The sequence below is a fragment of the Epinephelus lanceolatus genome, chromosome 20 (genome assembly GCF_041903045.1).
Source record: "Epinephelus lanceolatus isolate andai-2023 chromosome 20, ASM4190304v1, whole genome shotgun sequence".
Classification (NCBI taxonomy): domain Eukaryota; kingdom Metazoa; phylum Chordata; class Actinopteri; order Perciformes; family Serranidae; genus Epinephelus; species Epinephelus lanceolatus.
Window position 1 is genome coordinate 36,846,412 of NC_135753.1, and position 26,845 is coordinate 36,873,256.

At 42.4% G+C, this 26,845-nt stretch overlaps 1 protein-coding gene across 1 annotated transcript in view; it reads right to left on the bottom strand.

Moving 5' to 3' along the window:
- Positions 1-20,047: 20,047 nt before the first annotated feature.
- tgfbr1b (transforming growth factor, beta receptor 1 b) overlaps positions 20,048-26,845 on the bottom strand; it is a 90,491-nt gene continuing 83,693 nt past the window's right edge. The window contains exon 9 of the mRNA XM_033639338.2: positions 20,048-20,603. Coding sequence (XP_033495229.1) covers positions 20,478-20,603 — 126 coding nt within the window. The 3' untranslated portion in view covers positions 20,048-20,477. The remainder of the gene's footprint in view (positions 20,604-26,845) is intronic.

The following is a 26,845-nucleotide window of genomic DNA, read 5'->3' on the forward strand; positions in this document are numbered from 1 at the left end:
TTATTGATTCCTGATACATTTCTGTGTTGAAAAAAGTCAGCCTACACAGCCTCTCAGCATCAGCACAGCTGTTTCATTACCTCTGAGTCGGAACACTGTGCAGACACAAAACAAACCTTTCGCAACAATTTTTTTCTCACTGTACCATGACACTTGTTTACCCTAGTGATGGCCAAATGAAGCTTTTCTTTATTTTCTGAGCCCACTGGTTTAAAGAGAGAGGCTCAAAGAATGGCAATTCAGTGTGCTTTCAACCTTTTGATGAACATAAAGCACCATCTAGTGGGCTCAGAAAATAAAGAAAATGCTTCATGAGGCTTCATTTGGCCATCACTAGTTCACCCTTCCGTCGCTCTTTTTCTCTTCCTGTGCAGCGAGTGAAACGGAGGGAACTGATGGGCGTTTTGAGTTGCAGCCTGAGTGCTAGCTGTAGCAACAGTCTGGGAGTCAGTGGTTCTCAGTCACAGTTTCTCACACTTTCTCCAAGAAGCCCTTTCTGACAGGAATCTATTCATTTTAACCACGACTTTTTTCCTCATCTGAGCTAAGAGCTCCGTTTCTGGTAGAAAGCCCTCGAGGAAATGTCTCCCAGCTGCATGGTGAGGCAGCACAGCTGTCCTTGAGAGGAGACAGTTTGAAAGAGTTGTATACACAGCATCAAAGCTCTGACCTTGCCTCTGTCTCCTCTACACATGCCACAGGTATCAGACGCAGACAATGATCCCTGACTCCTCTCATCCTGTCGGCTTCCTCTTCAAATCCCTCCCGTCTGGAAGGAGATTCCAGAGCTTTGGATGTAGGACATCTCGCCTCAGGAGCAGCACGTATCCTGAGGCAGCGCCGTGCTTGAACTCTGATGCACCGACACCAGGAGCCAGTAAGAACTTTAACAGTGGGCAGGCTGCAGCACAAGAAACTCTAAAATGAATATTCACTTCAGGACATGATGTTTATTATATGAGGTGCATTAGAATATATTTCTGTTTTTGCCTCTTATTTTTTACACATTTAAAAAACTAATGTGTGTCTTCTGTCTGTGAGAGCTGCACTGAAGCAAATTGCCCTCGACTGTGCCGACGAGGCCACAAAGTGTTCTGTCCTTCGATGTCTGGAAAGAAATTAGACAATATTTTTCTTCTTCTTAATATTTTGTCTTAAATTCTAACTTGAATTCATATTCTCCCAGAGACTGTGAGATTTTACCGATCTTACAAGTTGACACTGTTAATGAGAAAGTACTTGTCTAAAGACATTCAGACTTTATTATCGTCTTGGTTGAGGACACTGGGACTCAATTATCGTTAACAATGTTTAGTTTTTTATACTTACTGAGTCCTACTGATCCCACATAGCTGGGAGAAATTAAAAATGCACACCAAACAAAAGCTGGGGTCTCAGGAGGTTAATACAGCTGATGAAAAACATCCAGAACAGGAAGGAAAAACAAAGTCCAAATGACAAAAGAACCAAAACTAACTGAAAACCAACTGGATGATATGATAAATTTAGGTAAGAAATCCAAACAGAACACAAGACACCAGGCAGGAAACAACACCAAGAACAAAAGGAAACACACAGGTATATATACACAGAAAACTAATCACAAGAACGAGACACAGCTGGAGGAGGAAGACACAGGCAACAGGAGGGAAATGGAGACAACAAGGGTGTGGAGGGGAACACTAGGGTGGAGCAAACAAGACTAAGAGGCCGTTTACACGTTGCCGGCTATTTTCATAAACGGACATTTCACCGTCTCCGTTTTCAAAAAGATCTTCATTTACACTTACCCGTGTATATATACACAAGAGCATGCCAGACCTGTAGGTGGCAGTGTAACGAGAAGCTCAAGCCTTCCATGTATCCATTGTCACCATAGCAACATAGGTCGCACTTTTTACACAGGCGCAAGTTCCGGCGCATATTGTGACGTGGGCTGCCTATAACTCCGTTTATCTGCGTTTATCTCAGTTTACATGCAAACGCGCAACCGGAGTTTTCCAAAATCTCCACTCTGGCCGGAGTTTTTAGAAAGACTCGTTTTCAGAGGAGAAATCTCCGTTTGCGTGTAAACGAAGGGCACAAACGAAGGAAGATGTCTCCGTTTATCAAAATCACCGTGTACGTCTAAACGGCCTCTAATACAGAACAGGTGTGAAGGGAAGACTCTGGGAACAGGGAAGGACTAACGAGACAGGTGTGACAGAAAACAGGCGGGAAAACACACAAAGACAGGAAGTAAAACCAGACTACACAGTATGCCAGAAAGAGTTTTAGTACGTCCCAATACACAGTAGCTAAAATGCAGTGTGGATGTTCCACTACATCCGGTCTGATTTTGCAGTAGTTTAGTTTAGTTTAGTTTATTGTTTATTTGTTTATTACCACATATTGACTTTTGGTCATGGACTTCCCACGTCCACATATGACGTCCAAGGTACCCTGGGTGTGTTGGTTGTTGACGTTCTGGGACGCCGTGTCAACTTCAGCCTGTTACATGCATTGTCTGTTTTCAAAATACACTTCTGTTTTCACAGGAAATGTACAGTTTGCATACAGTCTCTTTCAAAATAAAAGCACTACATCTATATGACGTGGTTATGTTTAGAAAAAAAGAACAGGGTTTGGCTTAAGAATCTTATAGGACGCAAACACTGCTCTCTCGGGTGAAAGTTGGTGTTTGTTGGAACCATCCACCACCGCTCCTGCACCCCACTTGGACATTCACCTCTTTAACTTTCCTTGTCTGGCCAAGTTTCACCCTGAGGCCGTTAAACTATAACAGCGACTGGCCACGTATCATGCAGATATTAAAGGATGCCTTTTTTCGTTGGTCTCTGACGCCACAAGTAACTAATGGCCAGTCGAATAATAATAATTGGAATACTGAACAAAATAATCATAGATATTAGGGATGCACTGATAATTTCACATTTTTGTATTTTAAAAAGAAGTTAGTTTGTGTACACCTGAGGGCAAGGAAGGCATGGATGATGTAATATTCCACAGCTCTGACCAAATCAAATCAAACCGACATCACTATTGCTAACACAACTCTTCGTACATGCCAACAGATATACAATAAGATAAAAAGTCTTAAGAATAAATACATACGCACAACAACAACATCATTACCTCCTGCGACCCTGCGGCCTCAAATGAGCTCATTACATTTTGGGATTGCAGCATCTTAAACCTTATTCTGCTTAACTTAGACCTGCTGTCCTCGTTCTTGGACACTTTTTGTGCCATCTAGTGGTGGTAAAAGCACAAAACACGAATCTGTGTAAAAAACACAAGATGGCTGCCATCTCTGCCAAATTAGGCTACGGCTGATCCCAACACAGAAGTGGACAGGGAACAAACCCTGATCAAATGTTATGATTGAAACTTGTTAATTAATGCCTAATAATGTTTGTAGTTTGATATGTCAAACAAATTTAATCAATTTTAGCAACATTAACAAGCTGAGAGACTAATAATTAGGCAGTAGTGATGGCCAAATGAAGCCTCATGAAGCATTTTCTTTATTTCATGAGCCCACTGAAGCACACTGAACTGCCAATTCTTTGAGTCTCTCTCTTTAAACCATGAGCGCCATCTAGTGGGCTCATAAAATAAAGGGCTTCATTTGGCCATCACTATTAGGGAGTACTCGTTTAAGGACATTGGGACTTTATTATTGTATTATTGCAACATAACACAACACAGGCCAATTAGATGTGTCAGACTGTTCCTACTGATAAGAGGACATTCCTTGATTGGGGTATGGAGTAAAGAAAATTCAAACAGAGCAACAAAAGCAGCAAATCAGAAAACACAAACCCAGGATGATGACACCCATCGTCCCCACATGAGGACATCATTTTTTTTCAAAGTCTACTTCCTGTTGAAAGACAATGCTTAGTTTTTTTTATACCAATCAGGTCCTACTGATCCCAGATAGTGATGGCCAAATGAAGCCTCATGAAGCTTTTTCTTTATTTCCTGAGCCCACTAGATGGCGCTCATGGTTTAAAGAGAGAGGCTCAAAGAATGAACAAAAAGCGCCATCTAGTGGGCTCATAAAATAAAGACAATGCTTCATGAAGCTTCATTTGGCCATCACTAATCCCAGATAGCTGTGAGAAATTAAAGATGAACACCAAACAAAAGCTCAGATCTCAGGAGGATAAAACAAGTAGCACTGATGATCAAACAGAAAGACGAGACACACTGACAGTCTGATCGACTCCACATCAAGTGTGATCATTTCACAGACTTTGCTCCGCTGCTTCACAAATGTTAATGTACTTTTTCTCCCATTCAGGCGTCCATTAGTTTCCGTTCATCTCTATCAGGTCCAAAAATCAATCCATGAATGTGTAGTGCTTTACTTTAATATTTATGAGCACATGGTCAGCAAAACTGTAAAGTTCAGACGGTGCAGAGTCACTGTGTAATATTTGTGTCTGTCCGACCGCACACGACTCTTTATTAAGGAAATAATCTATAGTTTAAAAATGATTATTAATGCATTAGCTGAAGCAACATCCACTAAACACCTTATTCATTTTTCATAACTGTTGCAGGGAGGCGTCAGGCCTCAGCTCCTCAGCTTGCTGACAGATGCTGCTCTTTGTGTGCAGCAGCAGCAGCAGCAGGCCAACATCCATACATCACTGTCGATCTGCAGAGAGCCTGTCAAACTATTCTTAGCCTCGGCACAAACAGACCGAGGAGGAAAATACAGTGCCACTCCCTGCTTCACAGGCAACTTACCAAAGTCCATCCCCTCCCTTGGGCGTAGTCAGTGTTGCAATGCAATGCAGGTGAAATATCATCATTACCAAAAGTACAGAGGAGCTCCTGGAGGATGATTCAGCGTGTCAGAGCTCTAATCAGACCATTTGTGAATGATTTATGGCTGTTGCTGCAGCCAGCGCCCTGTCGGGAGGAACTGGTGCTGGTTAGTTTCACCAAGGGATGGCGACATCACGCACTCATGTGTACCTTACACACACACACACACACACACGTACACATGCGAGACGTGTTACTGCATATTATCTTATTTCACACCACGCTCACGGAGAAACCTGCTGCAGCACAATTTCCACACTCTCCTGGGAAATCTGTGCAGCCTCTGCAACACAGCATACATCCTGTACAGAGTATATATGTGACTGCATATAGCCCCCCCCCCGGCTCAGGATCTACTGTAGTTTGCACTTTTATTCCATAAGAAAACGCTGCTGCAGTCCTCAGCTCAATGGCTCCTAGGCAGAGCATCACATCGCAGCACTGCAGTGTGTGGGGGTGCAGGAGGCTCGCTTAATGATTCACTGCATTGATTTCCTCATTTTGCTATTGACCTTTCATTCCCAGCGCTTGCTCCGAGCCTCTGCTGTGACACACACTCAGGAAAACACACAGAGAAGAGAGCGAAGGGAGAGATACAGCACACACACTGAGTGTTAGGAGACGCTGGGAGAGGAGGGCCGCAGGAAGGTGCACTGAATAGAGACGATACAGGTTTGAAGGCAGAGCAAGTTTATTAAAAACGCAACATGCTGGACACAAAGACGATGACGACTGCTGGTCCACCAGGAAAATTCTTGGTCAGGGGGGCAGCCCTACATGCAGCAAAGGGCTGTGGTTGGAATCAAACCCACAGCCTTTGTATGGGGCGCCCACTCTACCAGGTGAGTAAGTGGGCGCCCCATGATTGGATCTTTAAGGGTTCGAAAAATGTATATATGAATTTCAACTGGCATATATTCTAATCCTCACTTCCTGTGGGCTACAGCAACACTAAACCCCTGAGCTTGCCTGAGAAGGACTAAATGCACAAAGCTGCTATTTTTTGACTAGTTTCACTTTTTTTTTCTGCAACTTTGCAACCAATGAAATCTTGCTGACTGGTAGGGTGCAGCCCCTGCATGTCATCCCCACCCTCTCTGCCCCTTTCATGCCACATCTGTCCTGTTACATCGTCACCTAAACGTGTGTCATCCAAGAGAGACAATAAAAACTGAAGTGATGGTCAAAGTTGTCACAGTGAAATTTAAGGTGTGCTGATGGATTCACGTCATCAACTCATGCATTGAGTAACATTACAAGTTAACGTTCCACCTTAAAAGTTGCCGGCAGTCGGCCCAGTGAATGAAGTTATTTTTTCTCAGACTCCAGCTGCTGTGAGAGGCAGCAAAACATCCTTTCATTTTATAGTTACAGTTTACTAATAAAACTCTCCACAGTATGAACAGTGGTTACATGAGCCTCAAAACCAGACACAGCTCAGCCCTGAGCAGAGTGACCGTCCTCTACTGACCAATCAGACTGCAGTGTTCACAGCTCCACCTTTTAGTACCAGATCTGTGTGCTAGGTACCCCAACAGAGGGGGGACCAAACATACAATACAAACATACACAATGAAAGCGTCAGCGTTATTTTCTAAATCTCGCTTTACCTCAGAGTTTCTTGTGCTAGCTTTGGCTCTAAGATGCCAGGATGATGATTTTGCTCCAGTGTTAATGGGGCCACTGAGACTGAAATCTTCATCAATAATTTCACCAAGGTTCTTCGCGTGGGTATTTTATTATTATTATTTTTTTATGTTCTCTGAAATCAAGGTAAGCACTAGCTGCTCAGTAATAGCAGTGTTTTTATGGATAAAAAGTCTCATTATGACTGGATGATTTATTTATTTATTTATTTTTTTAAATCGTTTTTCTTCACCCCTGAAGGTTTTCACTTGATGAGGTTATTCTGGTTCTTCCAGATGACATCCTTGAGCTGGCAATAACACGTAATGCTCCATTTGTAAAGGATATATATTGTGTTCTGATGAAAAAGGAGAGATGCTTTTATTAACAGGATTTAAACGAAATTTAAACGTGGGGAAAATCTAGCAGGGTTTCTGTAACAGGTCTCAGACTGAGATAAACTTATTTACACAAATGCAAATTATGTCTTTTTCCCCTCCTTGTTTCTATATTTTGCTTTTCTTTTTCTCATGTTATTTGTTCAACAAAAGTCTGAAAGCACACTGAATTACCATTCTTTGAGCCTCTCTCTTTAAACCATGAGCGCCATCTAGTGGGCTCAGAAAATAAAGAAAATGCTTCACAAGGCTTCATTTGGCCATCACTAGTCAGAGGTATGATCACATGATCCTGTTTGAGTTATAACAGGTGGTGTGTTCCACCTTTTATTTCCCAATCGCTCTTGGAAAGAAGAATAGAACACTGTAAACAAACTGTTACCACTGGAAATCTCCGGTGTCGGTTCAATGCCTGAAGTCGCTAGTGATGGCCAAATGAAGCCTCATGAAGCATTTTTATTTTCTGAGCCCACTAGATGGCGCTCATGGTTTAAAGAGAGAGGCTCAAAGAATGGCAATTTAGTGTGCTTTCAACCTTTTGTTGAACAAAAAGCGCCATCTAGTGGGCTCATAGAATAAAGGAAATGCTTCATGAGGCTTCATTTGGCCATCACTAGGAGTTGCGCACATAATTCACGCAAGGTATCATGGGCGCTAGGAATAAGGTGGATACAGTGTGAAGAAGCTGATGGAGCAGCTACAGAGGCAAAACACGTGACCTTAAACAGACACATGATGTCATGTGGATCCAGATCAAGGTAACGAGAACAAAGAGGTAAATCAGAGTCAGGGTGGACAGAAGAAGACAGACACTGAAATAGCAGCAGAGAGGTAAAAATAGAGCAAAAGAAGACGACGTGGATGAAACCTGAAACACAGTTAAACTTTCATCCTTTTTAACAAAAGTGTGTGTGTGTGTGTGTGTGTGTGTGTGTTTCCAGCGTCACTTTCTGTTTGCCGACCTGTAAATCAGAGCTGTCTGCTGGCTGCTCTTAATCAGCTCTGTCAGTGAGCTCAGTGGAGCTGATGGATCAGAATGAGCCTGGATACAGAGCACAGCTTCGGGACAACCTACAGTCAATTCCACTCACAAATGAGCCGCTGGCCGCAGGTTAGTCAGTGTCGTGGGAATCAATATTGGGATTAAGTTCCGCTTTTAATGCTTCATTGGCCTAATAAATGCACATCAACCGTTTACACGGAACTAATAGATGACACAAAGGAAGTGCACTCCGAATTCTGGGCGCTGCTGCTGCTTTCATGTTGGTGGGACATAACCGTCACTCCGAACCTTTATTTAACTGGGCGGCGCACAAATGATCTGTTTCCAGGAACATGCAGCTCCACATTTCCACACCTGGAAGCTGCCCAGCGCAGCAGGTCTGATGGCAGACTGTGAGGCTCCAGAGAGGAGGGAGCTGCAGTCCAGCCAGGATATGATGAGCATCTGGATCAGAGCCTGCAGCGAGGATGTAGAACAGGAGGAATCGAACCAATGATCTGTCACTGACCTTTGCCTGAGTATTGGTGTGGCACCCAGGACGTGAAACCTGGTATCTAGAGTCAAAGTGCTGGCTGCTGAACATAATCAAGACAGCCCTCTAGCCTCCGCCCCCCTTACAGCCCCCTTTTCCTGATCAATGATAGCACTGATACGTACCTGTTAGCAGAGGTGCTCTCATAGTCCCATCATATTTTCTTAAAGGTCCAGTGTGCAGGATTTAGGGAGATATAATGACAGAAATGGAATAAGTATGTTTTCTTTAGGGTATCTGGGCTCAGCTTCAGAGACAGGGTACGGAGCTCAGAGTAGGCAGACCCAGAACACACTGGAGGGATTACATATCTCGTCTGGCCTAAGAACACCTCGGGGTCCCCCAGGAGGAGCTGGAAAGGGTTGTTGAAAGTTATGATCTATGGAAACAGTAGTGATGGTCAAATGAAGCCTCACAAAGCATTTTCTTTATTTTCTGAGCCCACTAGATGGCGCTTTTTGTTCAACAAAAGGTTGAAAGCACACTGAATTGCCATTCTTTGAGCCTCTCTCTTTAAACCATGAGCGCCATCTAGTGGGCTCAGAAAATAAAGAAAATGCTTCATGAGGCTTCATTTGGCCATCTCTAGGAAACAGACTTGTTGGGAGAAACTTTGACCCATGCAAACATTTTGAGAAATTGGCGACTCAGAGGGTGAGGTTGAAGCCTGATTGTAGAAATTGTTGAACATATTTTGGCACACTCCATTTTTTGTGGACCCCAGGAGGAGGATTTGCTACCTTGGTGGTGACTAATGGGGATTCAAATAAATAAATATTGGATTTGTCCATAAGTTGATTTTTAGTATGGATCCTAAGCACTGTTTTATAAATAAGACCCCAGATTGATTTTAAGGTGGGGTTATCTGGGGAACTTATTCATAGTGATGACCAAATGAAGCCTCATGAAGCATTTTCTTTATTTTCTGAGCCCACTAGATGGCGCTTTTTGTTCAACAAAAGGTTGAAAGCACACTGAATTGCCATTCTTTGAGCCTCTCTCTTTAAACCATGAGCGCCATCTAGTGGGCTCAGAAAATAAAGAAACTGCTTCACGAGGCTTCGTTTGGCCATCACTACTTATTCATACTCAGATCTTACACACTGGACCTTTAAGTAATTTGTGGTGAATACTATAAAACTTAAATTAAAAGCCTAGTCCTAAGTCCCTTTTACCGGCTCAGTGTGGCTGCACATTTTAAAAAATAAACTCTTGCCGAGCAGTTCATTTTTTTATTAGAAGTTATTACAACCCGGCTCTTAGGCTGCAACGATAGGTGAGAAGATGAGGGTACAAATTGTTAAAAGATTTTTGGTTTACAAAATATTGATATATAACTGGATAAAAGGTGAAGTCAGTGATCAGTCACCAAAGAACAGCAGCTGCGTCGTGAGGCAGGAGGGCGAGGCGGTGAGCTTTTATATCATGAAGCACACTGGGTCCAGGTGGCTCATGAGGTCAATGACGACCCTCTGCTTTGACCTGCATCCTGAAACAGGAAGAACAGCCAGGATTACAGGCACACCTGGTGGAGCGGAGGGGTCGTCACAGAGTTCTTCTGGTGTATAAAATCATAGGTGTGAATGTGAGCGTGAATGTTTGGGTGTTTCTCAGAGTCAAGGATCCTGCAGAGGCAAGGCAAGAGTCCTTCCTATCATTCAGTGAACACACATTGGAACAGACTAACAAGTGTCCCCAGGTGTGTGTCATTAACCCTCAGCAGACTGAAGAGGTTTCAGTGACTGTGATTATTTTAACACTCTTTAATGTTGTTGGACAGTTTTAAACACGTGTATCAGTATTGTCAGAGTCACGTGACTTTTAGGGAGATTATATTTCTGGATCATATTTAAGAGTAAGTGGAATAATGAAGTAATGAAGTAAAGACAGCAGCTGAATTTTTTTTAAATGATCATTAACAGTATGAACACACTCACAGAATCACTCTGTCATTTCAAAGTGTTCCAGATTTTATGACACCACACACTGCGCTACAATGATATGAACAGATGTGACTTGAAACAGCTGACCTGCTGCCTGTACATGATGCTGTTCACCTCAGAACAAATGACCTGCAGGATATTCTAATGTGTCTACTGTGGCCATTCTCACCGCGATTCCCCTGAAAAATCCACCAACTGAAGCTGACACAATGAAAGCAAAGAGGAGGGGGACACTAAGCGCTCCAACTCTGCTGTAAATGTTTCATTTAAAACTTTAATGTTTTATCAGAATCACGTTATTTTAAAAATGTCATTATTCGGCAGTGGACACATTGGAAAGTGTAAAGGTTTCGGTCTAGTTTTTAAACGCTTGTATGACAAAATGGGGATTTTGTACCTGCTGAGGATCCACACATGCATCCTTGGAATTCCTCTGAATGAAGGACTTAGTCCTCGGTGAAACTCGGAAGGATCCTTGACATTGGAACAGCCCTCTGGAGGGGTTCAATGATGTAGCCTCCTTCAAATTCAGCCATTTGAGGATCCTCAACTTTGAGAAACACGTACAGTCTGTCTCTATGTGTCAGCCCTACGATAGGTGTACCCCGCCCCTCCCCCAAAGTCACCTGGGATAGGCTCCAGCCCCCCGTGACCCCCAACAGGTAGTGATAACCAAATGAAGCCTCATGAAGCATTTTCTTTATGAGCCCACTAGATGGCGCTCATGCTTTCAACCTTTTGTTGAACAAAAAGCGCCATCTAGTGGGCTCATAAAGAAAATGCTTCATGAGGCTTCATTTGGCCATCACTAGTTGAAAGCACACTGAATTGCCATTCATTGAGCCTCTCTCTTTAAACCATGTGTGCCATCTAGTGGGCTCAGAAAATAAAGAAAATGCTTCATGAGGCTTCATTTGGCCATCACTACCAACAGGATAAGCGGTTAAAGAAAATGAATGACACAAAGAATTTTGCTGTTGTAAAAATGACCTTAGCTGCTCTAAAAACATTTAGTCATATTCAAATTATTTTTTAATATATATATTTTCTAAAAAACAATTATTTCAAAAAGAAAAAGAAGCGATAAAGTACCAAATCGACAAGGAGTACCGATAAAGGTAGCGACACCCATCCCTAGACGCTGTCGGGTTTTATCATACAGAGCTTTGTCAGCAAATAACAAACAAATCAGACAAACACAAATCCTGTAGTGAAACTTTGTTTCTTTATTCACACCATTTTCTACTCCAGCTATGTTAGAAGTTAACATAAGTGTCAATCCTCTAGTTCCTATGTTGATCTCTCATTCATCTGTACACACTATATAAAAAAGTCAAGATTATAATATGTTTAGAAATCCAAGAGTGCCGAGGTGAGGAGGGTTCAGCGCTTGTTGAGGGGTTTTGGCTTTACAGTCCCTCCCTCACTTCCAGCCTCCTCCACCTCCACTTTGACTCTCTTTTCTCTTCTTTTTTTTTCATTTAACAAAAGAACATATTGAACAAGGCATTTGTACCAGAGCTCAGAAGGGGGCTTGGACATTTGTAAAGCGCTTTGACTGTACAGCTCACGCAGAACACAACCAACAGGTCATATACAGAGCATGGTAAAGGAGGAATAGTATACTGCTTGGGCACAACACAAACACAATACAATGCCATCTGACAAAAAAAGTACAGTCGAAAAGAAAAGAAAATATTCTCTTCAACTTTTTTTAAGCATTTCATAGAAACAAAAGAGAAAGATAAATTGCAAACTTGGAGTAAACAAATTGAGAATATATATACAGTGAGGTAAAACACATTGGTCTTTAAAAGGAGGTATTTTCTTTTTGATTAAGTGACCTTTTTAATATGTTAATTATGCTTTTTAAGATACTTCTCAGCTTTTGGATGACATCTATAAAGCAGGTAATGCAGACATCAATGCAGACACAATCACATGCAGTCTTGTCATTCGAGGTGAAAAGTAAAAGAAATCTTGTCAAACTTAGGCACCAAATAAAACGTGATAAAGCTTTCTGCTACCCTTGTTGCCACAGAGGCCTCACTGCAGCATCGAACCGGAGACAACCGAACCCTAAAGTGACTCAAACCACTCGTCACATCCGCCCCAACACTTCCCCCGGCTTCTGACCACTGCAGCAGAGACCGTACAGCGGGTCTCTGACGATGGAGGGCGACCGTGAAGGGAGAACGTGATAATCCTTTGGCCCTGACGCGTTCCTCGTCACAGTGTGTGGATCATGCTAGCATAGATAGGTTGTTCAACCTGTGTGATCCAGAGGGACTGAGTGGGCAGACACGATTGGCCCGGACTTTGCATAACAAGAGAAAGAGACATAGATAGAAACAGACCCGGATATTTGCATGCTCACAAAGTTGCTGCCGCGACGGTGGGGCTGAGTTACGCAGGTTGTGCTCGGATTGGCTGGAGACTCTGAGAGGGCCGATACATTCACAGCTGTGGGAATTTCTCAGTGCGTGGTTCGAAGCCGTAGAGCTGCTGGCATAGTTTGTGTTACCTCCCTGTTTTTGGCCCTCCATCGCTGCACACGGAGCAGACAAGAGCTGCTCGTCCTCTACTTCTCCTGGCGTAAAAAGAAATGCATGAAAAGGCTGCATATTGGACAAACAGAGTGCATCTGTTATTTGGTTTGAGTCACAAAAGGGCTCAGCCGCGTTGCTGCTCCCGTTCACAACCTTCAACTGTGTTGACCAGTGAACCGAGGTTTGAAATTGCACGGTGGCTGCATATCAACAGTGTACAGAGACCTCCTCCCCTCTTTAATCTGAGCTAAGGAGAGAGAAGGCAAGGTAAGATTCTCAAAGAGGAGGTAAAGCGGGTTTTTATCGCAGAGTTTTAAAATGGGTCACGGCCCCCAGAGTCATCTAAATACCTAAGCAAAAACTGTTTACCAAACCCAAATAACCCACAAATAAAAAAAACAGCATTTACAGTTTCCACTTGAATCTTTCCAAACGAAAGCAGAGACGGCCTTCAGCATGGCCCCTTCTGTGACCTGAAGGCAGATGTATGTTTCAAACACGCTAGTTTGTATTGCCCAGCTCCGCCTGAAGGGCAGCAGGGATGAAAAGCCTGCTGTCAGACAGAGAGGCAAGATAAGATGATTGTGAATATACGGAGATAATGGCGTACGCTTTCAGACAGTCCTTCATGGTGTTCGTCTGATCAGCTTTTTCAGAAATGTACAAATTCAACAATGGTAAGATGTATGAAAGGAGTTTCAGACACATTTTGCCGTCCAACAAGCACTCCAGACAAGACTTTTAGAGGAACTTAGCTTAGTCTGACCAATGTCCTCAAGTAATGTGTAGATTAAGATTCTCAGTCATCCAAGTCATGGTAACCTTTAGTGCTACATCATAGGCAACTGGACTTGCTTGAATGTCTTGAAGACGTTACCCCTCTCAACTGAGAGGCTTCTTCAGTTCTGAAGCAGTTCTGAACCGAAGAAGTCTAGTTGCTTATGATGCAGCACTTAAGGTCCTCAGGTTGTGGCATTTGAGTCGGCGTAGTTGGGTTTGAAGACCACAAGTTTGATAATCTGGAGATGTGTTAGAAAGAAGTGCTCTTAGCAGACCTCTGTAGCCCACTGCTCAACTCTGCTGCAGGCTCCAGGATGTATTTGCTGCTACGAGCATAACACATTGGAATCTGTGATTGAACTGTTGGTGGTCAAATTGTGGGTAATGTAGGCGCCAGGTACTGACAAGGACGAATGTGCAGAATAACAATTGGTGGTTCTGCGGCGTCAATTTTGAATATACCTTCTGTTTTTTTTTTTGTTTACTGAAGCCAGACAACAGGGCCCGTATATCAGTTATTGATATAGGTCGGCCGATAAAATCAGCGTGTTTATATACATTCATAATGTCTTGGTTCAGTAGCCCTGGTTCCTCAACACCTGATCGCAGCACTGGAGGCTGTGACCCCCAAACTCGGAGAATGGCTCCAGCAGATTCCAGGTACATCTGAGGTCTCTGTTCGTAAGAGCGTCGTCCTAGGAACAGCTAGGATATTGCGCAGAACCCTCAAACTCCCAGGCCTCTGGTAGAGGACCCGAGCTTGAGGAAGACACACCAACAACCAATATGGGATGTTTTTTTCTCCCTAATATCGACATCGGACCCAGAAGTCCAGTATCAGTTGGGCTTTATCAGACAATGTTAAAGGAGTGCGGCGCTAAATTAATGGAGCTCTCTTCTAAAGGCATCTGTATGCTTTGAACGAAGTGCTTGTCCGAGTTGTGTCCAACAATTTTTGTAACTATCTTTAACTGAGAATCTTCAAAATCCACTTCAGTGATCGGCCAGGTGTACATAAGTGAGAACATTACAAGCTCTCTGTGACTGGTCAATCCGTGTACAGCAGAGTTCATGCAACACCATGAACGTCTTTGAGGAAGGACTGTCTGAACGAACGAGCTGTGATCCACTTTAGTACGATTCATTGTGTCGAACCAACTAGTTTTGTTTCAAACATACGCCGGCCTCAAAATGTGAGTTTAGAGAGGTAAAAAGTGGGCAGGGATGGATGTGAGTTTGTTCACCCGGTATGAAGCTGTGAAACCGGGGAACCGGCTGCAGTGAAGCGTGGCCCTCGTAGCTCGGAGATATCTGTTAAGTCAATTAGAGAACATGGAATGACAAGAAAGAAAGGCAAGAAAGAATCAATGACAGAGAGACTGCTGTATAAAGACCACAAGAGATAAACAGCTGGGTGCAAACGTCTTTTTACAGTTAAGTCATCTTGGGTTTTGAAAGGAAAAAGTACAAGGCTGCTGGTGACTTTAAGACAGAATGAAGGTTGTCCCAGTAGAGGCATACCAGAGGTGCTGTTGAGTTGAGCTTTTGTTGTTGCTAATGTCCCAGAGAATGACACTGCTAATGGAATACACATACTATCCAGTCTCGATCCCACCCAAAGGCCCAGCAGGTCAAGCCAGGGCTTACTTAAAGGAATACTTTGAAATTCAGTTTACAGCTACCCCCCCCCCCCCCCCCCTGCTGCCCCACAAACCCACATGGCTTCGAGAGATGAATCCTTGGCCCTGGTCTTCCCTGGCAAGCCCCAGTTTTCCCTCCTAGTTTGGCCACTTTTGTACACATTAAACATTTAATTCAGCATAGTCTGTCACCCTTTTTGTATTTAAAATAGCAGCGATATCCACTTTGCTTTCTTCGAATATCAGGACAGCTTTCTTCTTTTGTTTACTCCACGAGATATTTACAATAATACGTCACTATTCTGCCACTGCCGACCATTTCTACATATTTAAGAATACTTCATTCACAAGAACAACTCTGAACAGTGGAACTACACCGGTGGGTACATCACAACTTGCCTGCTTTTTGTCAGACTTTGGAGTTTTTATTCTCACCAAAGTCTCTCAAAGGATGACAAAGGAATCACAGAATAAAACCTGAAACAACTGATTATGTCACTTTCCCCAGAATGGATATGTTACATTAGAAATGTTTTGTACAGTTTAAAAAGCTACGGGATAAATGTTTATTTAATATAAGCAGATTCTGTCCTCAGAGATGCAACAGCACTTAAAAATGTTCATTAAATGTAAGGGTTTCTCCACTCAAGGTCCTCTTACTCATTTGCTCTGGAGCTTTTGGCTGACATGCACAGTTAAGTGGAGCTACAGTTACAGCTCGACTAGGCCATTTAACTGGCCTACTGTCCTTGTCCCAGTATACAGGCACAGGAGGGGAATCATTTATTGACCCAAGTATGCCCGACTCTGCTACGATAGGTGGAGATATGCCCCCTTTCAGCTTGTTAGTACTGGACATTTTTCCGTTTTCCTCCCATCTGTGTATTTTAAAATACTCAGCTCTTTCAGCATGAACTGTGTCTCTGCATCCGTCTAAAAAGTCACAGCTCTGGATGTAGACATCGCCATGTTGTTACCGGCTTCTTCTGTTACGCATTTAATGCCTTCGACTTCTGGGTCAAAGCCCGCAGCCAGTTTGGGTCTGATTGACTGTATACATGCAGGTGGAATTCAACTTCCAATCACATTATCTGGGTGTGTTAGTCCGACTTTGAGAAATTCGATTTAGTAAGATTTCAGTCAGACTAACACGTTGACATGGATTTTGGATTTTCTGGCACGTTCAAACGTGACAGCAGAAAGGCCCAGATGTTTAGACGTTTAGTCCTTGATGGCCCAAGGTGCAGAATCAGGTAAAGTTTGAACATCCACAGTTTAATGCTAACTGAGCGACCCTCTGATGAAGACCATGTGATACAGCTGAAAGCTCCAGAACAAGCAAATAAGTGGACCATTATTGGAGACTGTTTTGTCAACTGCTGTTTCCATGTTCAAGAACGAACCGTCAGGCTCAAATTACTTTTCTTTCATGTGTTTCAATTTGATCTGGAGTGGTTTTGTTTGAACTCAGCGCTTTAAAAACTGATAAAAATGTAAAATAATTTCAGATGGACTTTAAGAAACCATGAACGGCAAACAAAAAGTGCTGTCTGCAAGTAACGAGCACTGAGCTTCCTCTGACTGGTAATCGTTGCCTTGCAAGAGGTGCATCATCACTGCTACTCTGGTTTTTGGTTTTACGTGACGTTTGTATGAATTTATCCACCTGTTTTTACACAATCAGTTACTGTAAGGGCAGCAGCTTCTTACACATCACAACCCTTCAAAACTTGGATGTCTTTGCTCCCCCCCCTCCTCTACATTTGAGCTTCTAGTCGAGGGAAATATGTATCAATGCATTTCCAACTGTGTTTAATGAGTGGGCATCGAAGCAGAGAGAACAAGCTACGCCCATGCTCATCAACAGGTTGGCACAGTGGTTTTCAACCATGGTCCATGAAGCTGCGGTTTCCCATTCTCACTGAACTGATCAGCACTGATCAGAACTCAGCAGCTGCTGCAGTGGGTGGCGGGGCGGACCCCTGCACTTCCACGGCTGACGACAACTCTTACACACACTTCAGCAGATCTTTGAGAGGACTGCCTACAACGTGACTATGGGCTGGATTTGTGTCGGAGCAACATGGCACAGAATGATCAGATTCAGGCAATCTGAGGGTATTTACATCCAACGGCAGCTCTCACCTCCACTCGGAAAGCGAGGTGGACAACTAAGTAGCAGCACATCAATACATTATGTATCCATAAAGAAAAACAATGGAGACAGACGGACTCATCGACATCCAAATTGCCACACAGGTAAACCCCGCAGTGGTTCAGAAGTGCACTTATTGCTGAACAATCAAGAGACTCTGTGGGATTTCTTTGAGCAAATCACTGTCTGGCAGGTCGAATTTACTGGATGTGTTCATTATTGACGGTTTTACACTTGCGTTTAAACTGAATCTAATAATGGATTTGTTTTTGGACTTGTGTTGACAAGTGCTTTCAGTGGACACAAGCAAATCTGTAAAATAAGATCAAATGGGTTTAGATGTATGGCAATTTCAGCAACAGGACGAACACTTGACTGAAACAAAGTGTTAAATCAGGTGCTACATATATTTTTTTTTGTCCTTTAGATAGACATCATTGTAATCAAATATATATACATGGATATATATATATATATATATATATATATATATATATATATATATATATATATATGTAATTACAAACAAATAAAGAAAATAATAAGAGCAGATCATGACTCTTATGCGTTGGTCCCTTAAGGCTTGCTAAGCTGAAATGACAATATTGTCTTTTTTACGCATGTTTTTTCGTCTTCTGTTTTTCGTAAATGTACATTCTAGTAGAAAAAGACCTTGCCACAAAAAAAAGGAAAAAAATAATACACAACCTGGAAAATCTATGGCTTAGTAAATCTCCGTTTGCTATATTTAAATGAATGTACCTCATTGTTGATTATCCTACAAAGAAGAAAACGCTTGAAAGGTTGATTTTACGCTGCTGCGCTGTCAACGGCGCAAAACACGTGAAAAGAACGAAAATCAGAAATCCAAGAGTTTACATTTATAGGGCAACATCAGTAATGCTTAAAAGTCTTTGTGTCTTTTTTTTTTTTTTTTGTTTCCAAAGCCGCCGTGAGCGTTTGTGGCATCGTTTTTCCAACTAAACACACTTTGAGGTGCTGGAGCTCAGTTTCCAGACTCAGTCCACTGGGAGGAGAAGCTGTACGATGAGTTGTTGCTGAGGTGGCTGGGTGCTCAGGTGGTGAGGGGGGAAGGGTTTGACAAAATGGCACCAGAGAGTCGGCTGGGTTGTGGGTGCTGTGTAGGCGGTGTGTGTCCCTCCTTGCTTCCCGTCCTTACTTCTTGGGTGTGCATAGTACGAGCTTGCTGTATGCTCGGCATGGCTCCCGCAGGCCTCCTCTTGACACACACGCGCACAGAGCTGCATACACGTGAGAGCAAACACTCCACAGCAGCCGACATGAGAGGAGTTGGGTTGTTAAAGCACTGGCACTTTCCGGTAACAGCTGGCTTGGAAGGCATGGTGGCAGCTGATTGTTGTTGGTGTTGTAGTTCTTGCTGTTTGTGGTTTAGCAGAGCAGAGTATAGAAAATAGACACATTTATCTACTGTATATTGCATATGTTGCAGCATGTTCGCCAAAAATGAATGAGGTCATCATGTCCAGTTTAGTCTTGCAAAAAAGATCCCCTGCCACCAGAAAGAAAATTTAAAAAACACAATAAATTAAACTGACCTGTCCGCCTCCCTGACCGTACGGAGGGAGACGGGGACACACAACAGTAACAAATGAAAAAAAAAAAAACAAAAAAAAAAACAGGTGCAAAATTGTTGCAGAGATGAGAGGTTCTGCTCACAACTTGACTAGACGAAGAACAGATGAAGCCGTTGTTTGTCTGGACCCCACAGGGCGGCTTACAGACTGTCCCATGACCCCCAGGTCCAAGCTTCAGTTCCCAATGCTACTGTAACACAACTCCAGAGTAGGACTGCAAACAGCTTCACATCAGTTTTCTTTGTCGAATCTCTGAAATACTTTTGATGATGGCCGAGTCACTGTCAGCTCGGAGATTAAGAGGATTCTGACAGCCGGTAAATGTCAGAGCTTTTTTCTGCTGTTCCCTTCTCTAGCAGTAGACCAGTGGCCAAGATAAACAATTGCTTCAGGTGAATCTGCGAGAAAAATCTCTCCACTGTTCTGTGTATTTCAAAAGCATGTTGAACCAAATGTGCAGCGCACATTAGCAAAATGGAAAATGTACTTCCCAAGAAAAACGCCTGCTTGTCAAAGACATGACAAACAGGTTAACTGGTATGGAAATGTTCTACATGTTGATATTAAACTGCATGTGAGTACACCCCTCACTGTAAGTGAGTGTGGGGCGGTGCACATAGTTACATTCAATAAACTATGTACTGACAGATCACATGGCTTGGATCAATCCAAAAGTTCCATTTGGATTTTTTAAACACATTTTAGTGACTCCAATGGTCGGAGATTTTCCATGATTCAAATCATTATTTAGAGATGTAAATGAGCAACTTGCAGCCCTACTGAAGAGTAGCTTAACACTCTGAAGACAAGAATGAAATGCTAATATACAAATGAGCGGGTGATGGTGAAGATGATCCGGCAGCTCAGAGGCCTCCCAGGTGATTCCCAGCTGCCTGGCTGGCCTTATCTCTACCTGAGGGGTCTGAGCTCTTATTGGTTGCTGATGTAATGAGTGGTGGAGGCGGGAGTTGAGATGGACACCAATCGCCCCGATGGGTCTTTCAGAGACTTCATGTGTTGAATGTAGTAAAGGAAGATGGAGGATAATGAGGGGAGGCTTCCTTTAATGCCTCTGTTATCCCCTTCAGGCACAACCATCCCTCATTAGATCCATCCAGCCATTCATGTGTGTGTGGCAGCCCAGTGAGACACACACATACACACACGGTTCCTCAGTTTCATGTGCAGGACTCAGCAGTTTGTTGATGAATGAAATGGGATGAGAAAATAAAAAGAGCACAAGGGGGGGGGGAGTCTTCGCTTCCCTTCAACCCAAAGGGGAGGAACAGTCGATGAATAATAATGAAGATAGTAATGCTGTAATGCTAACGATATGGATGCCAGTCAGAGGTGTGTGTGCATGTGTGTGTGTGTGTGTGTTTGGTAGCTGTGTCTACATCTTGATTCCTTCCTGTTGGCTGAGCTGAGACAGGGTTTTCTTGATTCGGAGAGCGGTGAGTCGGGCGGCACTGTTGGCATACCAACACTCCCTCATTATCTTCGCCATCACCCGCAAGGCCTGCAGAGGAGAGAGAAGACACGAGTTCATATGACTTAATTACAACATGCTGTTGGCTCAGTCTGATGTCATGGGGAATACACTTCTCTGTTGCTGTATGTAACAACAAGACTGTGGCTGTGGACTTGTTTAATGTGGAATTAAAACTTTTTATTTCTGTATTTGAGCAAAGCTTGACTAAACCTGGAGTCAGGAGGTAGAGCAGGTAGTCCACTAATCGGTAGTGATGGCCAAATGAAGCCTCATGAAGCATCTTCTTTATTTCATGAGTCCACTAGATGGCGCTTTTTGTTCAACAAAGTATTGAAAGCACACTGAATTGCCATTCTTTGAGCCTCTCTCCTTAAACCATGAGCGCCATCTAGTGGGCTCAGAAAATAAAGACAATGCTTCATGAGGCTTCATTTGGCCATCACTACTAATCGGACTGTCTATGGATTGATCCCCGGCTCCTCCAGTCTGCATGTCGAAGTATCCTTGGTCAAGATACTGAACCCCAAATTGCTCCAGAAACAAATGATCTGTGGGGTTCCCCAAGGCTCAATTCTTGGACCCATGTTATTTGAAATCTACATGCTTCCTTAAAGGTACAGTACATATCAGTTTCCTGTCTTTCATTGTGGTGACTGTGGCTCAGGAGGTAGACAGCATTGTCCACTAAACATCTTCATCTTGCATCCTCATCTTCATCATATTTCATCTTGAAGTATACCTGGGCAAGACACTAATCCCCAAATTACTCCTGATGGCTGTTCCATCATTGTATGAGTGCGTGTGAATTGTTACCGAGTAGCGCCATGTACGGTAGCCTCAGCCACCAGTGTGTGAACGAGTGAATTATGACTTTGAGTGGTCGGAAGATGCGAAAAGCGCGTCACAAGTGCAGTCCATTTACAATTGCCTCTACTGGTACTTCCTGTTTGCACTGTCCCTTTGCTGCTGAGAGGTTGCAAATTTCACTCTGGGATTACCTTATCCTATCTTATCTTTTAGTGTCCTAACATTTATGAGATTCCGCTTTGCGCATTTGTAATTAAGCTAATCGTCTGTCCTGGTTTCGCTGAACTGGATTTGCGTGTTTATTGGATCCTCATTAGCTGTCACCAGAACAGCAGCTGCTTTTCCTAGGTCCCACAGAATTAAACAATCCTCTAATTACTATCTTGGCTCCATCTTCCATCCGGGAATTGGTTATTCTGTGTATAGCTACATAGATAAAACTCTGGCGCAACAGTTGTGTTGTGCGTGGCCCCTGTTAAATAAAATAATAGACTGAATAAGCTTTTAGACCACTGTGTAGACAAGGTTAATATCTGCTGATGGGAAGTGTTTCTTTATGTCCCAGTATTTACTATGTGTTGTCCACAAATAACTCTCATGTAAAAGAGGAGAGTGTTAAGAAAAAATAGTGAGTGCTGCACTGTGTAGTAAATTGTTAAAAAACAAAAATCAGGTGCTCTTCATGGATAGGGCAAATAGTCACAAAAAACAAAACAAAAAACAACTTGGTTTATCTGTCAAGAACGGATTTTTAACTCCAGTCAGTGCCTTGGATGCACTTTTGGACTGCCTGCATGTACCATGGACTTTTAGAAAATAAAAAGGTTGTGGGATCCTCTTGGTGTTCACTTGGTCTGGAAATTTAGTAGCGTTTAGTTTGGCCTGTACCGTCAGCATTAAAACCAGGACATTTGTGGTGAGATGCAACTTACCTTTGACATACTTTTGCTGATTTGTTGAATTGTTTCGATTGTCTTTCGGAGGTTTTAATAAATTGCTGTTTTAAATGAAGAGGACTAGAATCTTGTGGCTCAAGATACAAGATCTCTGATATAAGAGACTAAATACTTCCAAGGTATGAAATTGTTGAAGATAAAATCATTTCATCAGTTATTTATCAGCTGTTGTTTCCTGACACCTCTACCTGCTTCCAAACGTGGTCCAAACAGCCAAATATGCATCTGTCTTTTTCTAGTTATTCTTACTGCATCACTGCATGGTTTGATTTTGTATGTTCTGGAAAATGAATCCGACCGACAATCCGAGTCTTTTCTAATGCTTCACTTAGGTGGTGACTTACAACTAAATTTGCAAATAAGCTTTGAAATAGTGTTGGAGCCTCCAGAGTTTACACTAATTCCTCCACGTCTCCCTTGGCGGGGCTGTAAACAGCATCTGGTATGTATGAGTCAACATGTCTCTGTGTGTGTGTCTCCGCCTCAGTCTCTCACAGCGTCTGTCTGCTGAGATGCTGGTGCTCCCTCTACGGAACTTCCTACAGAGCTCATTAAGACAGCCAACACATTCCAGTCCTCCATTCATCAGGTGGATTAGTGCCAACTTTACACTGCAATCTGCCACACACACACACACACACACACACACACACACTTCACATTACCACTGTCTCCTTCAGCCGAGCTAGCTGGAGCTCATTTCTTATGTCAAGGCTTTCAGATTCCAGTGCTTTCAGATGTGGCTTTATTTACTTTAACCTGCCATTCTGATTTACAGGCTAGTTGGTGGAATGGTGTGCCAGCTGACAAACAATCCCTTCTGGGACTACCACGCCTCGAACAGCAACCCAGACTAACACCTCTACAAGACTTGACTCTAAATGATGGGTTCCTGCACCAGGGCGCCTGTCAAGAATCCTCAAATACGCTCCACTTTTGACCCCATGGAGTCTCATTTGATTGTATTAAGACCCAATCCAATTTCTTATTTTTACCCCTACCGCTAATTTCCAAGTGCTCCTTTGCCCCTTGAAACAGCTCTATAAGCGGAAGTGGTTGAAATCTTCCCTATGAAATGGGACAACCGGTCAAGACCCTGATATGTCATCAGTAGTTGTCAATGGCGTATACGTAACAGACACGATGGTGGTAACAATGGTGCCATCACAATGACATCTGACCTTTATCTGATGGTGACATAAACTGTAATTCGTTCACAATTTAAGTTTCTCGATATAAATCGATCAACCTTGTCATCAAATAAAAAGAACACCACTTCATTAGCAAGTCAGTGGCAAACATTAGCAACTCACACAACTGATGATACTAGAGGAACAGTAACAAGTGCAGCAACTTCGCTTCTGGACTTAAGTTAAATTTTGGGCGTCATATGCCATCAGAGGTGGGAATGCAATATGGAAATATGTCAAAATGGGGGACTGTCAGACAGAAATCAGCAATTACAATGTAACGTTAGTGAGCTAGCTAGTTAGCTACCAAGATATCAGCTTCCTAATAGTGTTTCTATTTGTTACACGTTATAAAGAAAAGGACCATGATTACGGTTGCAGCGATATATAAATTTCAAGGTATACCGTGATATAAAAATTGACGGTTATCATACCATGTACATTTGCTTATGTACGATATATTTTTTTTAAAAAAAAGCAACTTCACAAAGAATCTCCCCTTTATTTTAGTTATTTTCAAAGGTCAGACTTCTTACACAAACTTCCATCAACAAAATAGTTTCAAGTTTCAATTATAGTGATAAAACGTTTGTTCAAGCATCAATACCCGCTCTGTTCTCATTCGTTTAAGGATCAATCTGACTGATGATAATATACATTCTTAAATACCGTGATACCGCAAAATCGCAATATTTTCTGAGACGGTTGTTCGGTGAAAATCTCACAATGTTGCGACACAAACCATGATACACTAAACTACATTAAACCAAGATAAGCTGTAAACCTCCACACACCAGCCAACTTTAAGGTACGGTTACATCCATGTCTGAGAAAACATGGATGCTTCACACACAGATCTGTGCAATCAGCTGCGTTTCAAGGTGGACACCCAAGATTAGTGTCACCAATTTAACATCTGACCAAATGTCTCCTCTTCTGTTCCTGAGATATGATGTTAAGTGATAGTCAGAAAAATGTTTTTGCAGATCATCATGATGTTACAGTGGAGCTGACCTTTGACCTTTTGGATAGGAAATTTATTCACTTCATAACTTTATTCTATTAGACATTTCTTTGTCATAATTAGTGTATGAATTCTTGAGTTTTTTTCCGCTAAACCAGCTTTGTGAGGTCACAGTGACCTTGACCTTTTACCGCCAAATTCTAATGAGTTCATTGCTTTATCCAAGTGGACGATTGTGCCAAATTTGAGGAATTTCCTTCGCAGCATTCATGAAATATCCAGAATGAGACAGATGCAAGGTCACAGTGACCTTGACCTTTGGCCACCAAATTCTAAAGAGTTCATCACTGATTCCAAGTGGATGTACAGAATATAAAGAAATCCCTCACGGTATTCTAAAATAAAGCATTCAGAAGAATGAGACAGATGAGGTCACAGTGACCTTGATCTTTGACCTACAACCACCAAAATTGTAACACTTCATTACTGAGTTCAAATGGACAGTTGTGCCGAATTTGAAAAAAATTCCCTCAAGGCTTTTTTGAGATACTACATTTACTATAATAGGACGGACAAACCTACGGAGGTACGGACGACCCTAAAACATAATGCCTCAGGCCACGGCGCGGAGGTATAAATATAAATTTCTTGTGGGTTTCTTTTATTGCTTGTGCAGCCATCTTATGAATGATTTCTCAAAAAGCTCAGTTTGGAGGTCACCGCCCCGTTAAGAGGGTCATGTAGCCCTAACACCATGGAGGGGTAGGGGCTAAGTGTCAGGGGCAAGGGGTGTATTATAATGAAGCCATAGTCACAAGGACCCATAAAGGAACATTTCAGTTGTTGCTGTTGATTTGTAAAAGTGGCTGCACAGTATAAGAATAGAAAATAGAGAGAGTGAAACATACAATTAATCAGGAACAGCAGATGAGCATCTGTGTTTATGCTTTAGTGTGTACAGTTTAATTTGACTCCTACATAGTTGAGGAAAACTAAACATTAGAAAAACATCAACAACACCTATTGATATTGTTAATACACATACTTATTATTTCCTCCAGCACGCAGCAGTTTGTGTTTGTCTGTTACTCAACTGCTTGATGAACACTAACAGTGTCGCCAGTACGAGCCGACAGTGAAAGTCTGTGTGTAGAGATTATAAAGTGTTGGTGCTGTCTGCACTTCACCGAGTTCATCCTTGTTAAAATACTAAAACATTTGGTACACGCTGTTAGAATTACTTTACATGACAGGCACTGGTTATACTTCCTCTACATCCTTGCCAAAGTCTGGCAGCTCATTAAGACAGTTTTTCTTGCCAAAGGTCACAGTTGCTGTTTTTATCAACAAACAATACACAGCAAAAACAAGTTAACTGACAGAGTGCATTAGCACAGCGCTACAGCTAATAGCGATTTAACGAAATGACAAGGCAAACTATAAAATGGCAAATTCTGGGGGTTCTGGGGTCAGATATTCGGAGGGAGGAAGAGTGTCACACCAGCACTCTTCATCATGCATTTATTGCTAATAATAGACTGAGCGGGGCTGGTTTCTGCACCTGCAGGAACTGTCTAGTTTCAGCTTGTTAAACCTGTTTGTCTGTCTGGATGTGTATCAGTGCTGTGGTCTGTGGTTAATGGTTTGTTCCGATTTGACTGAGTTATGAGGGTGTAAGTTTGAGGGAGATAAGTTAATAAACTAGAAAGAAAGCTAGAATTATACTGCCTCATGGTGCCAAATTTTAAGAAATTTCTTGACCTTTGAAAACCAAATACTAGTGACGGCCAAATGAAGCTTCATGAAGCACTGTCTTTATTTTCTGAGCCCACTAGATGGAACTCATGGTTTAAAGAGAGAGGCTCGAAGAATGGCAATTCTGTGTGCTTTCAACCTTTTCTGGAACAAAAAGCGCCATCTAGTGGGCTCAGAAAATAAAGAAAATGCTTCATGAGGCTTCATTTGGCCATCACTGCCAAATACTAATTAGTTAATCCCTGACTCAAAGTGGATGGTTGTTCCAAATGTGAATTAATTCCCTAAAACTGTCCTTAAAGTATTCATTCACGAGAGTGAGTTGTTGAGTCCAATTTGACATTTGTACCACATTAAAAAAATCCCTTGAGTTGTTCTTGAAATATGATGTTAATGACAATGACACAAATGATGTCACAGTGACCTTGACTTTTGACCAATGACCACCAAAATCTAATCGGTTCATTGTTCAGTCCAAGACAACATTTCTAACAAAATTGAAGAAATTCCCTTAAGGTGTTCCTAAGATACTGCGTTCACAAGAAAGCCATGGACGAGGTCACACTGACCTTGACCTTCGACAACCAAATTCTAATC